The sequence below is a fragment of the Sesamum indicum genome, linkage group LG9 (genome assembly GCF_026168435.1).
Source record: "Sesamum indicum cultivar Baizhima isolate 11 linkage group LG9, ASM2616843v1, whole genome shotgun sequence".
Lineage (NCBI taxonomy): Eukaryota > Viridiplantae > Streptophyta > Magnoliopsida > Lamiales > Pedaliaceae > Sesamum > Sesamum indicum.
In genome coordinates this window covers 20,052,532-20,068,620 of record NC_142665.1, presented here as the reverse complement: position 1 = coordinate 20,068,620, position 16,089 = coordinate 20,052,532, and the positions used below count along the sequence as shown (strand labels likewise).

General features: G+C 37.4%; 3 protein-coding genes across 7 annotated transcripts; 2 read left to right on the top strand and 1 right to left on the bottom strand.

Annotated features, from left to right (window-relative positions):
- Positions 1 to 530: 530 nt before the first annotated feature.
- Positions 531 to 2,660, top strand: LOC105177995 (uncharacterized). 2 transcript variants are annotated; one of them, XM_011101319.2, is made up of 5 exons: positions 531 to 872; positions 986 to 1,396; positions 1,936 to 2,025; positions 2,123 to 2,190; positions 2,400 to 2,660. In XM_011101319.2, the coding sequence occupies exons 1-5, from the start codon at positions 618 to 620 to the stop codon at positions 2,533 to 2,535; spliced, it is 960 nt and encodes a 319-aa protein (XP_011099621.1). In that variant the 5' UTR covers positions 531 to 617; the 3' UTR covers positions 2,536 to 2,660. The 2 variants fall into 2 exon arrangements, with proteins under 2 accessions (XP_011099621.1, XP_088741295.1); XM_088885169.1 differs by lacking the exon at positions 2,400 to 2,660 and having other exon boundaries at positions 2,123 to 2,194.
- Positions 2,661 to 2,692: 32 nt separating this feature from the next.
- On the bottom strand, positions 2,693 to 7,940 carry LOC105177996 (sugar transporter ERD6-like 6). Of its 3 annotated transcripts, none has more exons than XM_011101320.3 (18): positions 7,387 to 7,940; positions 7,229 to 7,291; positions 7,025 to 7,114; positions 6,808 to 6,867; positions 6,639 to 6,704; positions 6,484 to 6,549; positions 6,305 to 6,380; positions 5,035 to 5,099; positions 4,871 to 4,960; positions 4,660 to 4,740; positions 4,472 to 4,556; positions 4,086 to 4,132; positions 3,936 to 3,998; positions 3,793 to 3,852; positions 3,635 to 3,688; positions 3,497 to 3,556; positions 3,048 to 3,162; positions 2,693 to 2,941 (listed from the first exon to the last, which is right to left on the bottom strand). In XM_011101320.3, the coding sequence occupies exons 1-18, from the start codon at positions 7,576 to 7,578 to the stop codon at positions 2,829 to 2,831; spliced, it is 1,446 nt and encodes a 481-aa protein (XP_011099622.1). In that variant the 5' UTR covers positions 7,579 to 7,940; the 3' UTR covers positions 2,693 to 2,828. The 3 variants fall into 3 exon arrangements, with proteins under 3 accessions (XP_011099622.1, XP_088741294.1, XP_011099623.1); XM_088885168.1 differs by having other exon boundaries at positions 7,382 to 7,517; XM_011101321.3 differs by lacking the exon at positions 3,497 to 3,556.
- Positions 7,941 to 8,973: 1,033 nt separating this feature from the next.
- On the top strand, positions 8,974 to 16,069 carry LOC105177997 (uncharacterized). Of its 2 annotated transcripts, XR_849080.3 has the most exons (3): positions 8,974 to 10,381; positions 15,319 to 15,412; positions 15,640 to 16,069. XR_849080.3 is itself a non-coding variant. In XM_011101322.3 (2 exons), the coding sequence occupies exons 1-2, from the start codon at positions 9,144 to 9,146 to the stop codon at positions 15,659 to 15,661; spliced, it is 1,260 nt and encodes a 419-aa protein (XP_011099624.1). In that variant the 5' UTR covers positions 8,974 to 9,143; the 3' UTR covers positions 15,662 to 16,069. The 2 variants fall into 2 exon arrangements, 1 of the variants encoding a protein (XP_011099624.1); XM_011101322.3 differs by lacking the exon at positions 15,319 to 15,412.
- Positions 16,070 to 16,089: the final 20 nt, after the last annotated feature.

The following is a 16,089-nucleotide window of genomic DNA, read 5'->3' as shown; positions in this document are numbered from 1 at the left end:
AATAAATATATATTTAAGACCAAAGGTAACATGGAAGCTGAACATATTACACAAGGGTTTAACATAAACAGCAATAAGTATTCTCATTTATGAAAATATGGTACAAATAATTAGATGCAAAACAACTAGAAATAAACAACATTTGCCATTTTTAACCATTACACAGTTATCAAATGGGTCCAGCTTGTCTCACAAATTATAATGCAAATCGTGTTTGATCAAGTCTGAATTTATTTACTGGACGTATCATGCGATTCGTTTATAATTTATGAAGCATGATCGTTCACATGATAATTTTAATTTAAATTGAGTGTGGCCAAACTTGAATCGATTATATGATATGTGGAATACACTTGACATATATGTTTGTTGTTCAGTTTTAAAAAAATGACTGATCATATAGTAAATATATTAATATTTAATTTTTATTGAATCGAATTTGATTTGAACAAAAATTTTGGATTGGTGTGAATAAGAGTTTTGTGTTTTATGCATATATAAAACTCATATTCAAAGGCAAGGGTTAACAACCTAACACCAACTCTCTGTTTTTCTACCAGCTTAAAACCCTCTCCCCACCATTTCAGCAAACCTCACAAACACACACATAAACAGAGATGGTGAACCTTGTAGCAGCGCAGAAACCATTGTTGCATGGACTGATGAAGCTGGCGGGGGTTAGACCACACAATGTGGAGATTGAGCCAGGCACTGTTATGAACATTTGGGTGCCGTCTGAGACCATAAAAAAGACGAAAAAAGCCATTACTTCCGCCGCCGACGGGGACACAGCAACCGCTAAGCCGACGAAGCCCGTAGTAGTTCTCGTCCATGGCTTTGCCGCCGAGGGCATTGTCACCTGGCAATTCCAGGTGGGCATTTCTCGTTGTGATTCTTTCTAGAAAGCAACTTCAGTTCGCCTATGTATTCTTGATATGAACTCATCCATTCTTAGCTGACATAAAACCTGTTTCCGTGCATTTAGGTGGGGTCTCTGACGAAAAAATATTCCGTTTACGTGCCGGACCTCCTCTTCTTCGGCGGGTCAATCACCGACAACCCCGACAGGTCGCCGACGTTCCAGGCGGAGTGTCTGGTAAAAGGGCTGAGGAAGCTGGGAATAGATAGGTGCACTGTGGTGGGGTTCAGCTACGGCGGCATGGTGGCGTTTAAGATGGCGGAGCTGTACCCGGAGCTGGTGGAGGCGCTGGTGATTTCTGGGTCGATCCTGGCCATGACGGACTCGATAAGCACAGCTACGCTTGAGGGGCTGGGGTTTTCTTCGTCGTCGGAGCTCTTGCTGCCAACTTCCGTTAAGGGTTGTAAGGCGCTTCTCAGAGTTGCTACACACAAGAAGCTCTGGTTCCCTGATCGTCTTCATAAAGACTTTCTTGAGGTCTGCCTAAATTAAATTAATACTTTCTTGCATCGTATTTAAGTTTGATCAAAGTTAATAATTATATGTATAGTTATCATGTCATTGGTGTAAAATTAGATTAAATCAATTTACTCCATGTGTTAATGAAATAATACAAAAAAAAAAGAAAAACAAAATCATGGAAAAAAACAAAGTACAATTCACCCTCTTGTGATAATACAAGGGGGTGAATTGTCCTTTGTTTTCTCACATAGCCTTTTTTGTATTTAATCCGTGTAAAATTATATAATAACTACGACAACAGTTATTATGTATATGATTGATTCGATGTGATCAAATTTACTACATTTGAGTTCTTGGATGTGAACTCCTTCCTAAATTCAGAATAAAATATTCTAAAAACTTCAAGTATCATTGTCGGGACGAAAGGCCTTACAAGTTTGAGAAAATTAATGAATAGAAAGAACACCACAGATTGGAGTAGTCAATAGTTGTGCAAACATGGGAACCAAGATCATTATGGCTGATCCCAGAATTGACATGGTACTGATGAACAGGTGATGTTCAACAACAGAAAGGAAAGGGCTGAACTGCTCGAAGGCCTTGTCGTCAGCACCAAGGATACTAGCATCCCAAATTTTCGCCAGGTATGTATAATCGGAAACATCAAGCAACATGCGTGTATGTTCAAGAAAATTGAAGAAAGCTAGTTTTTTAACATCTTGATAATGTTTTTTCTTACAGAGAATACATCTACTGTGGGGCGAGAACGATCAGATATTCAACCTGGAACTCGCCCAGAACATGAAAGAGTAAGCTTTAATTCTCTTCATACACAACTACTCTTTGCAATATAGGTAAACATAGCCTGGCAAAAGACCGCTTCATCCGAATAGTAAAATGCCAAAAACAGCTCAGAATCTCACAACAATGTCTTAAAATTCTGTCACTGCTCAAATTTAGACTGCATGAGAAAACAACCTTGATAACCTCAACGAGTATATTTCTTTCTGGTATACAGGCAGCTAGGAGACAAGGCCACGTTTCAAGGGATTAAGAAAGCAGGTCACCTGGTTCACCTAGAAAGACCCTGTGTCTACAACAGATTTCTCAATCAGTTCCTTGCTTCATTGCATGCAGATGAAGCCAGAAAATGAAGCTCGGCTTAGTTATATAATTCAGTTCCCGTAATGTCTTTGTATTCCAGAGAACGTTGTAAGAATTTCGTTCGGTATATTGTGAACCTGTGAAATGAACTTTTGATGGATTGTATTGCATGTAATATCACTGTGCTTTTTCCAATACAAAATGACATTGGACGCGAACAACTGGACTGTGAAATTGCGGAGGAAGCAATTTTTACAATAACATACACTCACAAGAAAAAAACTATATTGGTGCGCGGTAACACCAGAGATGTACTCTGAATAATATCACATTGCGAATAATATCATCTAAAGGACAACTGAATTTCTTCCAGCGTTTTCCCTTTGGTTTCAGGAACACAGAAGGCCACAAACACTACAGTAAGAGCTGATACTATAGCATAAATGAGGAAAGTCCCTGCCAAAATTGAAATTCATTAGAATGCTTATCAAGAGAGAGAGGGAGGGAGGGGGGGGGGAGAGAGAGAGAGAGAGAGAGAGAGAGAGAGAGAGAGAGAGAGAACCTCCACAGCTCCAAGTGAAGAGTAAGTTGGCTGTCATTGTAACCACTGACGCTGACAACCAATTGGCTAATGTGGCTACACTGCCCGCAAGACTTTTAATGCTCACAGGAAGAATCTGCAACAACGGAAGTTATAAACTCAAATGATGCTTAGAAGCGAGTCACTATATGCATTATCCCGAGTCATAATCTCAAGACTAGAGTTTTAGGTCAGAACTAAGTAAGAATGGATGGTGGCAGAAATTTTTATCTGATCAAACAAAAGAGTAATCTTCCCTTCAACTGCTCGAAATGAGCTCGAGGTCGAGCATAATGTTTACAAAATTGAGCTCAAATTCTACTCGTATGTTAGATATACTTCATAGAGGATTAGGCCAAACAAAATACTACTGCTCCTTGTCTGATTAATTGACTATGAAATTTCTGTAAACGTATTTTTCAGTTTCATACCTCAGACATTATAATCCATGGTACACCACCAAGTCCAATAGAAAAACCGAGCACTAAAAACTGCCGAAAGAAATGTAGTTAAGTGGACATGCCATCACGGATGTGCATTTTTAATAGAATACCACATGTAAGACATACCAGAAGTCCTACTAGCGCAAATACTCCCAGTATAGAATCAGTATTTTCAGGATCCTGCATTCAGTGAAAAATATTGAAATAAAACAGCCTGAAGGTCCTCAATAACTGAAGAAGCAAGCGGACAAAAGAACAGAGAAGCGTCCCAGAACAGTACAGACCTTTAAATAGAACGCCACTGAAACAACGAGGCTGCTGGCAGTCATTAGTGAGCAGGACACCTGCAGAAACACATTAGATCTGTTTCCATAATGGTGATTGAGTAAATAGTGGAATCACAGTTTAAAAGATTGGTTGAACATACTATAAGAAGAACTCTGCGACCCGCTCTGTCCACCAAGGCTGCTGATATGGCACAAACAATGACCTTTACAGACAACAGGATTTTTCATTAGCAAAATTTTGATTGTGTGTGAATGAATGTCAGAATGGGTATCTGATTGGTGATGTTTACCTGAATAGCCCCAAGTGCCAATGTCGCGGATTTAGCTGATTCGACCCCTGTCAAAATTTGAAGACAACTTATAAACATAGATTCAGACTATGAAGTATGCATTCAGAAATCATGACAGCCAATGACAATGTTACAAGAACATGGATACAGGCTGTAAAGTGACGTGTTGTAAGGTAAGCTAGCAAAGTAAGGAGTACTAGAAGTCCAGTGCCCTATTGGGTTCAACTGATCAAGATTGAAGCATTTCTATGACTCAATTCAGGAAAGTCAGTCTCATTTTATGCTTGAATAGGAGTTTTGCATTCTCAACATAAAAAATTACTAGACATGCTTTATTTAATTTATAAGATGAGGACTATAATGTGTTTTATAGCTTAAGGCATTACCTGCAGACTGAAATATGCTACTTGAATAAAAGAAAACGCCATTGATACCACTTAATTGTTGAAGCATGAGTAATCCAATTCCTACCTGTAGGAGAGAAAGAAGAAACAAATTTCTATATTAAGGAAAATGTAGCAAAGTCGATGATTGAGTCAGCTCAGAAACTTCAGGTTTTAGAGGACGAATGTACCATCAAAGGGTACCAATATCGTTTTCTCTTGAGCTCTGAAAACCGGATAGCAGTTTGTTTGCTTGATGAACCCACAGATCTCTGGAGGAATATTATGCACAACAAAGACAAATGACGATGAAACACGTCATATAGACTTATTGATAAAAATTTCTCATGTGAAATGTGAATCACCAGGGTAAAGAATGTTATGGCACAAAACCAAGGATACCTTAATCTCATTTACTTCATTTGAGATGTCTGTGTCAAATCCCCGTAAAACTTGCAAAGAAGTCTCAAAATCTTCCAGGCCCATTTTAGCCTAGATTTTAAATTAAATCAATAAACATAAAACTGAAGCATGATTAATATAGAACTCAAGATTGTGTATCATACCAACCAACGAGGAGATTCTGGTATAAAGAACAGAGCAGGTATCAAGATTGTACATGGCAAAATTCCTGCAAGTGAAATTCTCAATTCAATGCATATACAAAGCAATTTCTTTAACATATAAGATTCAAATAGCTTGGGGCCTGCAATACAAGGAAGCAGTTGGATAAAACTACTTTAGTTTTGTTGAGAGCATAACCTGGGCTCTAACCTCTGTCATCATACTCAATCAGTTTCTTCAAAAGGCCTAGAGAGAAATGGCACAGAGTGCACCACAAGATCTCACTTCCAAGCAAAGGCACAGTTAGCTCGTATATATGTATGTACTAGTACGAAAGCATGAATGTGTCTTTTGAATCTTTGATTTGACTAAAATATCCATATAGTAATATTATTTAATGGGCTTTTGTGTAAATTATGTTGTTATTATTTAAGTTAATAAAATGTATTACTTCATTAACTCATTGAACTAATATTAACTCATTTTTAGAATGACTAGGTTCCTTTTACTTTGGCTAAATATATTTCTTGGTGCAGGTATATAGATAAATTTAATTTGAATATTATATATGCTTAATCGACATCTATGTCTGTATATTATACTATATATTACATATGCTACACATAATATATATATATATATGTATATTATAAAAAATATGAATAAGCTTGAAATATTTTATATTTCTTAACTTAAGACAAGATTACGGAGAAGAATTAATTATTATTGACTTAAATTCAACTGAAAATAAATGAAACTTGATTTATTCATTTACTATTTACAATATCAAAAAATGAAACCATTTTTAAGATTTTAGTAAGATTTACTAAGAGAAACATTCATATTCGCTAAATGAAATATACATGGATAAGTGAACAATATGGTGGTTCTTTCAAAATTAATCTCTTTCTTTATTTTTTTCCCCACATCAATCATACACAACAAATAAAGCATAATATGATTCATTAAAATAGTTTGTGAAAATCTTATTTCATTTTGGTATACAAACCCAAAACTTTTTTCTTTGTATTAATTAAGTCATTCATGCAACAAAAAACCAGAATAATATAAGGAGGAAACACAGAACATCATTATCCTCCAGGCAGTTGATGTTTGGTAACAGTGGCATATAGTATAGATATCTCGCTCTTCTTATCCAAGTGACTTAGAAATACCAGTGTATGCCAAATCGAAATAGTCTTCATCACTGAGAAATAGCTTACCACAATCACATTTCATAATAGCACCACATACAAACATATGATGACCAACCTAAAACTGCAAGTATCCTCCATGGTAGAAAAAGGCCCAGCAGATATGCCAGCATTACTCCAATTGTTATTGAAAGCTAAAGGGGAAATGAACAGACTGGATTAACGTTTACCACGCCACTACATACTGGTAATTAGTGAAGATAAATGTTGAAATAGTGAGAACAGGAAGAAGCTAACCTGATTTGCAGCTCCAAGGCTTCCTCTCATGTTTTGAGGTGCTATCTCTGCTATGTATACCGGAACCTATGCACATTTAAACAGCAGAAACACCACTGATTATCATCGCTACTCATATCCCAACTATGCATTTATAATTATTCAATTTAAGTTACCGTGTAAGAAATTATGCCGACACCAAAGCCTTCCAACAGCCTTCCCATAAACAAGAATGAGGAGTCCTATAGAAATGCAGTACATCTCAACAGTCAACATATTAGTAAAACGGTAGATAGTACACGCATTCATCCATGCTAGTATAGAACTCCAAGTCACAATACTCACTTTCGCAAATGAAATAGCAAGCCAGCCAATGATATTTGGAATTGCAGCAATCATCAGTGACTGTATTTGAGGATATCACATAAACACTTGTAAGGATAAAGAACAACTACGACAAGAAAACATAGCACCATTAAACATGTTGCTTAGAAATTCAATCTCATTGTTCCAAACCAGCTACAAACAAGAAAGCAATAAGATTACTGAAACATTATCATACCCCTTTTCTCCCAATATATTCTGCAATCTGCCCACTTGCTATGGCACCAACCATTGCTCCAATATTTGATAAAGAGCCAAATATGGAAAACTTTCCCACCCAGAAAACCAAAAGATGGAAATAAGAACCAGAAATGTTTTCTTTAAATTAATCTGAAGAGTTAATAGCAGAATTCCAAAATAAATACTACTAAAACTAGGATACCTCAGAAATGGTCAGACCAAGATCATTAATGATTTCATATTGCGTGGGATTAGAGTATCCGCACTGCCACATTTAAACAAAAAATCAACCAAAACCTCGAAAAAGAAAAAGAAAGATTCTTGAACTGCGTGGAATTAATCAAAATGTAGTAACTATACTGTGAAGCCAAATTGGATTGGGCCGAGCGCGACAATGAACACGCAGAGATATATGGAAATAGACTCCCGCAAGATCTGGACCGACGAGCCCATGATGCTGGACTGCCGGGAACCCAGGCCCGACATGCGGTACCAGCTGCCCGTGTGCAATAAGGGCTTGCGCACCCCATCGTCTCCGGCGTCCGTACTCATTCACGGCGTCGTATCACCCCCGGAAAATGGGTTCTTACGATTTCTTTTCTCTTGATATGTAGAAATCAGAAGGTTTCTTGGCAGCAAAAAGTTGGAAATGAACTGACTGAAGGTTGATGCAAAGCTTGTTGTAGGAGGTGTGAAGGAATGCGAGAAAGACGGAGGAGCTGATAGTTCGAGGAGGAGCATGCATGGCGGCGAACATGGAGGTCGATTGCCGCCACGTTTCACTGTTTTCATTATTTGACATCGATTCAAGAATGCAATTCTTGTTACCAATTCAAAGGGTGACGATTGTTCGTTGGTGGGAAGAAACAATACCAATTTTGTCCCGAATGGCATGAAGCCTTGTTCAGTTCTTCCGCCTCCATCATTTCATAAAACTATTATATACGAATTACGGATAGTTACAAATTTACAAGACATTACATAATAATTACAACGCAAATATATTTTAAAATTCATATTAGCACTTTTGGTGTTTGTTTTGTTCTATTAAATATTTCTTTCTTTAATTAAAATTTATTAAATTTGTCTATAATAGTAAAAAAAAATTAATGAAATTTTATATATTCTAATTGACTTATTATAATATCATATGATTAAATTATATTTATACATTTTAGCACGCTCTAAAACATACGAAATGGTACAATTTAGCATAAATGTATTCATAATTACTCTAAACCCCCTATATTTTATTTTTATTTTAATCAGTTGTTTTTTCTTTTTCACATTGATTATAATTTTTTTTATTTTTCACCATCTTTATTTCTCAATATTTATGAGAAAATTATTATTTAATAACTTATATTACAAGTCAAATTCAAAATGGATCGCAAAATTTAAAGAATATATTCAACTCCAGTTATTAAATGTTGTTATTTTTTTTTATTAGTCTAGTTGCTTTATTGATATTTTTTTTAGTTATAAAAAATATTATTGGAGTACCTGGTATCTTTAAATTATTAAAGTACATACTTTTTCTTTTCAATTTTACTTTTGATTAATGGAACATTCTATCCATTTTAATTATTTTTTTTAAAAATTTAATGAATTATGAATCATAATAAAATTTATTTAAAAAATGAGGGAGTATTGGGATAGATTATGGACTAAAATGTGACAAAGTGGAGATAAGGGACTATGAAAAGAATTGGGCTTTGTTTTTTATAAGTTGATGTTGGTAAAAAAGTTAGAATATAATCAATTTATTTGTGAAATTACTTAATTATCTTAATAAATGGATAAATTTTAATGAGGGGTACAACGTAGCGGGTGCAACTGTGCTGGTAAGTGGAACTGTGGAAGTGAAGGAGCATTAGGACTCGAGTCAAAGTCAGGGTCAGGGTCAGTCCGTTGACCCGACTGTTTATATGAGTGAGATACTGATTCCTGAGTTACAAGTGCAATTTTACCGTAATCTCCCCCCAATACACAAACTCCATACCCGTCTTTCTCCTTCTAATCCCTAACCCCCACCACCCTCCGCCACCTCCACCACCAACCGCCACCTCTACCACTACTTTTAGCTGTAATTGATCTTCTCAACGCGCTCCGTTCCCATGGGTGAGCAGACCCACATCCAAATTGAAACCCTACCTAAACCGGAATCCCAATCCCAGCCTCTACTGGAAACCCCCAAAACGCAGCAAGATTGCCAACCCCAATCTTCTTTGGACAAATCGGCGCCCAGTTCCGACTCCAGTGCACGGATTTCTCATCCTCAACCTGTCTCTTTGGCTGAGTCGTCCCATGCCACCGCCACTGAGATCTCCCATAATCCGCAGAACCCTTCCAAAATTCCAATTCGACCCCAAAAAATCCGTAAACTTTCCACCTCTATCCCAGATAAACCATCTACGCCTCAAACCACTGCCGATGATTCCTCCGTCTCCGCCTCTTCTTCCTTGGCTCTCACCACCACCACTGCCTCTACCACCACGGCCATGACTCCTGTCACGCCCACTACAACGCATTCCGCCAAGAATCGGCGGCGTAGCGCCTCCCAAGCTTCTAGAGTTCTGCCCCAAGTTATCAAACCCTTGTCCGCTGATGGCGAAATTGAATTAGCCATCCGCCACCTCCGAGCTGCTGATGCTTTGCTGGGCCCACTAATTGACACTCACCCGCCGCCTCAGTTCGAGTTCCACCATAACCCATTTCACGCCCTCACCAAGAGCATTCTCTACCAGCAGCTTGCCTATAAAGCTGGCACTTCCATTTATACACGCTTTGTCTCCCTCTGTGGTGGGGAGGAGTCCATCAGTCCTGACTCCGTCCTTGCTCTCTCTCCCCAGCAGCTTAAGCAAATTGGGGTTTCTGGCCGCAAGGCCAGCTATTTGTATGACCTGGCGAATAAGTATAAATCGGGGATTTTATCAGATGATACAGTTGTGAAAATGGATGATAGGTCATTATTCACAATGCTTTCCATGGTGAAGGGGATAGGTTCCTGGTCGGTCCATATGTTCATGATATTCTCGCTGCACAGACCGGATGTTTTGCCTGTGAGTGACTTGGGGGTTAGGAAAGGGGTGCAGTTGTTGTATGGTTTGGAGGAGTTGCCGAGGCCTTCACAGATGGAACAGTTGTGTGAGAAGTGGAAGCCTTACAGGTCAGTTGGGGCGTGGTACATGTGGCGGTTTGTCGAAGGGAAGGGTGCCCCGACATCCAACTCTGGAGGGGTTCTTGATGGTAGTGTTGTGCAGCCGTTGCAGCAAATAGAGCCACAGCAGGATGGGCATCAGCATCAGCATCAGCTGCAGTTTGTGGAACCAGTTAATGGAATTGGCAACATTGGGTAGTCATTATATTTCTTTTTAATTAACCATCTGACTCATGGAAATATCTGCACTATTAGATATATGCATTGCTGAAAACTGCATATGTTCACTTAATGTGGATTTGTTGTATTTAAATAATTTTCTCTTGAGGTGGATGAGCTTTATATGATGTTGAATGTCCTAAACTGTTTTTAGCTGGTGCCTAACATTTCCCAGAATATGTAGAGCTTGAAATAAGCTAGAGGTAGTAATCCTATTGTCTTCCTGTATTGTTTAAGCATTTGATTTAAGTTGCGAATTTACAATTCAAGCTTGAGTTCCCAAATGTCTAATTGATCAATGGCCAATAATTTGTGATGTATGATGTGAAAGTGTCCATGGGATGTTCATCTAATAACAAATGGTTAATGTAGGATTTGCATAAATGGACTGTCTTACGTGTATTTTGCTTGCCAGAACTTTCTCTATCATTTTCATTTGTAAGGGATATAAAAAATTAGGAACAAGTTGAGAAGAGACAGGAAGTGCTGTATGTTTGGTGTAGGTCCTGTAGGAATAGTCTCCAAACTCTTCCAGTTGTTCATCCTAATCTTTTAGGCCGACCACGAGGGAAGTGTTGTGTTCTTCTCACATTGCTGATATGATAATAAGGATTTAGCAAAAGGACCATGCAGCATGTGATGCCTGCTTGCCCAATGAAGGCAGTCTGCCGTAGGTAATATATATATGAATTTGCTCTTGTGGAAATGGTGTAATTGTGTTGGAAACACAGTGCAAAATTGAAAAATTTCATTCATAGGTTCCAAGTTGAATTTCTGTGGGCCATGAATTGGTTGTTGAAAAGTGGTCAACCATGGGCAAATTGTGTGATCAATCATTTGTTTGAAATTTTTTTGTGAGAATTTGTTTCTATACTTGCATTACGTTTAATATCTTTTGACTAGTCTTTCTTTGGGATACTATAAAAGTATTAGGCCATAGCTACAGTTGGCAAATACTCATACCGTCTTCATAATTGCCCTTGCCTGAGTAATTTGTTGAATCTTTCCTGGTTTATCTTACATTGATACAATGGATATGCAAGATTAAACTGAAAATAAATAAGTTTTCGCTTCCTTTTTGTAGAATTTTAAAAAGCTTTCTTGAATATTATGCAATTGGTCACAAATAAGAAACTTTAAATGTATTATGTCCAAATATAATTTAGATTCTTGAGAAATTTTCTGAGTTAGAAGTTGCCCCTTATCTGTAATATTTTTGTGTGTATGAGCATTTGTGAAGAATGTTCTCTGGTATACAGGTACATAGCCCTTAAGTCTAGTTGAACATTTAAGATATTATATGTATGCCGTTTAGTGGAAATTATGCCAGCTTCAATCTTTGTTAATCTTGTGTAACTGATGTTTTTGCAGACAATACATATAAGATGAGTTTGATTGAGATTAATCAGTAATAGGCAACTATTTTTTGAGCTGTGATAAGGAGTTGGTGGAGAAATTCTTGAATGAATCATATGGTGTATGAAGCTCACTTTTCTTGACCTAGGAATAGTGTAATTTTTCTTGCTATCCTTTGGTTGCATCTTTTTTTTATTAAGTTACTAAAAAATCAATGGAATTTGATTGATATTAATGTCTGATCCAAGTATGATGTATTTTTGACATATTACTTTAATATTAATTTTTCCCTATGCGAGTTTTCAATTTCCATTGTATCATTTTGTTTGTGTTGTCTTTTCCATTTTTTAGTTTTCGTTTCAAATGATATTCATATCTCCTTAATATCAGATTATTTCTGCACTCCCAAGAGTTCACCGTCTACTACTCAATTGCATCCAAGTTCTTGCATGTTACTTTATAATTTGTTGGCTGACCAGTGAGTATCTCTATAGCGCTGAGAGACATCTCCCATAGAAAACTTGCAAAACTTGTATTTGAGTGGGATCGTAGAAGATTTTCTTGACAAAAAGACAGTTGTTTGACTTGCATTAGAAAAGCTAGTCTACTCGTAGTTGCAGTTGGAAATGGGAAGACTGTATCCTCTAGTATTTGGATGTAGATAATACTGAACTATGCTGTTGTGATACAAAACCGCTGCAATAGCTGGCAGTTTTGTATGACAAAGACCGTCAGCGCATGCGTACACACATGCAAGGACCGCTGCTTATAGCAGCGGTTCTGACATATTCATACTTGGACGGGACGCATGCATGCATCATACGGTTCACGGGCTTTTGCTTGTAAAGAAGTTTGGATTTGGGGAGAGGTTGCTTCCCTATAAATAAACAACATCTCCCCCAGAGAAGGACCATCACAATTCATTAGCAAAAATATACTGATCCAGATAAAAGAAATTTTATTTTATTTTGTTTTTTCCATTGAAAGTTGGTTACATTGGTAATTTAGGTCCACATGCTCCAAGTGTTTTGTATGGACCGACGAGTTATCGGTCTGAAGATGTGCTCGGAGGCCAGGTTGCATGTTTACATGTTTGACAAGGCGATGTATCTTTTTGTTTTCAAGTTCTTCGGCAGTCCCCAAGTTACATATCTATTCTACACGTGTTGCAGAACATGGTTTTCTTTTGGGGTTATCTAGTGTGGTCATGCTGAGATTAACGTAGACCTAATCATTGGTTTAGTTGAAAGATGGCGACCTGAGACACATGCATTTCGTTTCTCAATTGATGAGGCACTATGACACTTAGGATATCGCATACTTGTGTGCCCGACTGTTAGAGGGTAAGATACCCGAAGGGTATATACAAGTCCAACACGGGGTTATTCAAGATTATCATGTACATGGTCCTGTATACACGCCTAATGCATGAGAAATTTGTTGACTATCGAAACTTGAGTAGAAGTATGATTGCAAAGCATTTGCTTGTATGGTCCGCCGAGACTTAACATATGACATTAAGTATGTGCAACAGATTGTGAAAAATTGGGAATAACCCCATGTGACATTAAGAATGTGCAATAGACTCAACATATAATAATTTTGAGTAACCCATGTTGGCCTTGTATATACCCTTCCGCTATCTTACCCTCTACCTGAAGGGTCCTCAAGACTGCAATGTCATGAAGTGTCACAGTCGCATCATCAATCTAGAAATGAAATTTACCTGTTTGAGTTTGCCATCTCTCGACTGAAGCAGTAATTAGGTGTGCGCCAATGACCACACATAACCCCAAAGAAACTCATGTTTTGCAACACCTGTAGGACATGCACGTGACGTCGGGACTACTCGAAAGCAAGATATGCCTCCATGTTGAACATGCAAATGTGTATCTTGGCCTTCGAGCACATCTACAGACCAATGATTTGCTTGTCCATATTAAAATTAGCCATGCTACCAACTTTCGATGTAAAAATAAATATTGAAATATATATATATATATATATATTATCTTGATTTGTGTTTTTTTGCTAATGAATTGTGGTAGTCTTGCACAAGGGGTGAGATTGCTTATTTGTAAGGGGAAAACATCTCCCTAAATTCAAACTCTTAACAGGTGTAAGTCCGTGAACTTACTTGCATGTGTCCCGTCCAAGGACGACAACGGTTCTTGCATGGGTGCATACATGCGTCCCATCAGGGACACCCTTTGGCATATAAAACAAACAACTTTTGCGGCGGTTTTCCTTGGTTCTTTTAAAAATTGGCGTTTGTAATGCTGGTTTTAAGTCAGTTTTTCATTTTTCTTTTAGTTAAACCTTTATTTGTCATAGAGGTTCCCATAAATTTAAATTTGTAGATTTCTACAAAAGACTGTATGTTCGTATTTTTTTCTGTAACAATTTTTAAAATATTTCCCCAAGGCTTTTGAAGTTCAGATATGAATGCTTCTGACAATTCTGTTTTGACAATGTTGTTGCATTCAGCATTCGTTTGTCTAGTTTGTTTGAGTGTGTTTGCCTTTTGTGAGTGGTTGATTTACTTGGACTTCTCAACTGATTGACGGATTATTGATTTCTTACAGTTAATTCAGTTGAATGGAAAACACTATATGCCCAATTTTTTAGGTTTCCCACGAGATCAGGCAATTTGTCATTTCTTAATAGCAATAATCTAAAGACTATTGCCAGTTTGTCAGGCATCGAAGTATAATTTCATGGTCTGTAGAGTAATGACGCACTAGCCCTTTTGATTAGCTCATTTGGGTACTTCTCATTAAGCTTGGCTTATCACATTAATTCCATGTACATCCTAGTTGGTCTGAATGTTTCCTAAACTAATGCCTGGAGAATTACGCGGACACGTCAGAGGAAAGCTTAAGATGGACAAACTGGGGCCTTGAAGTTTAGTTCTAGATCCATGGATATGAGTTTGTTGGAGGTCTTCGTCCTGCTCCCTTGTAATTGTTTGAAATTTAATTATCTGGTTGGTTCTATGCCTAAGCTCCCACCTAGATGCACTTGGTTTTTGCTTGGAGAAAGGTTGATATTTGGCTGTCTTGGACTTAGTAAGAAGTAATATTTCCCAGGGAAAACTAACAGTGTCAATGTAGACAAGTGAAAGATTAAGGCCTGCAAGACACTTCAGATACTGCCCATTTGTTATCTTGTTTTCACGTTCTGAACATATTCATAGGGAGATGGATAAAGTAGCTTGCGTTTCTTTTAGCAAGGCATGGGTGGAAGGATTCTACATCCCAATTTATGTTATGAGCTTTGCAGATAATTGGATCTCACACTCTGTGCCATGGAACTTCGCTATTCCTAAGTCTATGTTTATTGTCGTTGTGTTGACTGGTTCTATTGATGTTGACTATGGAATTGGTTTAAAAAAATGTCTTTAACAAGATGCATCTATTGGTTTATATCTATATATATACATGGTTATGCCTTTAATATTCAAGCTACAGCTATTGCTATATACATGGTATAGTACATCCATTGTATATACATGGTATATACAGTGTGAAAATAGTCTGAATGAATTCTGTAAATAGGTTATGATGATCGATTATCAGAAAAGATGTCATGACATCCCCAGAAATTCAAGACAATTTTGATCCTCGGAAGACATAAATCATCCATACTGAGGTTCTGAACCATTGTGTTTGTTGGATTCGCTGCTAGGTGGAAGCATGTCTCGGCCACTTCTAACCTTACTTTCCCTGCTGTCTACTGTTTGTGGCAGTATTCTTATTCTGTTTCTATCAGCTCTGTCTTCTCTTTGTGTGCTTTGTAATTATTAGATTACTTCTTCATAAGTTGTGTTCTCTTTTCCTTTTTGATTTCTTTTCTTTCTTTCCATGCTTTTACTCTAGGGCATGCATTTGGAACCAGTGATAAGGAAACACTGCTGCCGACTTAATGATTGGAGATTTCTTTGCTTCATCTTCCTGATCTGTGCTCATTTAACAATTCCGGCATGTCAAGGAAAGAATTTCCATGAATCCTGCCAGATTTCCAGCATCCCCAATGTTACTCTTGTAAGCTAGCTCCTGCTATGTTAATTCTAGTGATAAATATCTAGCTCTTTTATGCTCAAGTTAATAGACTTTGTTTAGAATGAACTAGTGGAAGCTAGGAATCCCGGGAGGACTTGAATTGAGATCAATCTGGGAATTGATAGTTAGAAATCTAGCATATGTAGCATTTTCTGTTTTACCAATTGTTCACAAGTCTTATTTTAAGCGGTATGCATATGTACAAGAGGTGGTTGAACGTCAAAGTATTTCCTCAGATTTGTGAGTATGGTGTTTCCTGCTAATAAT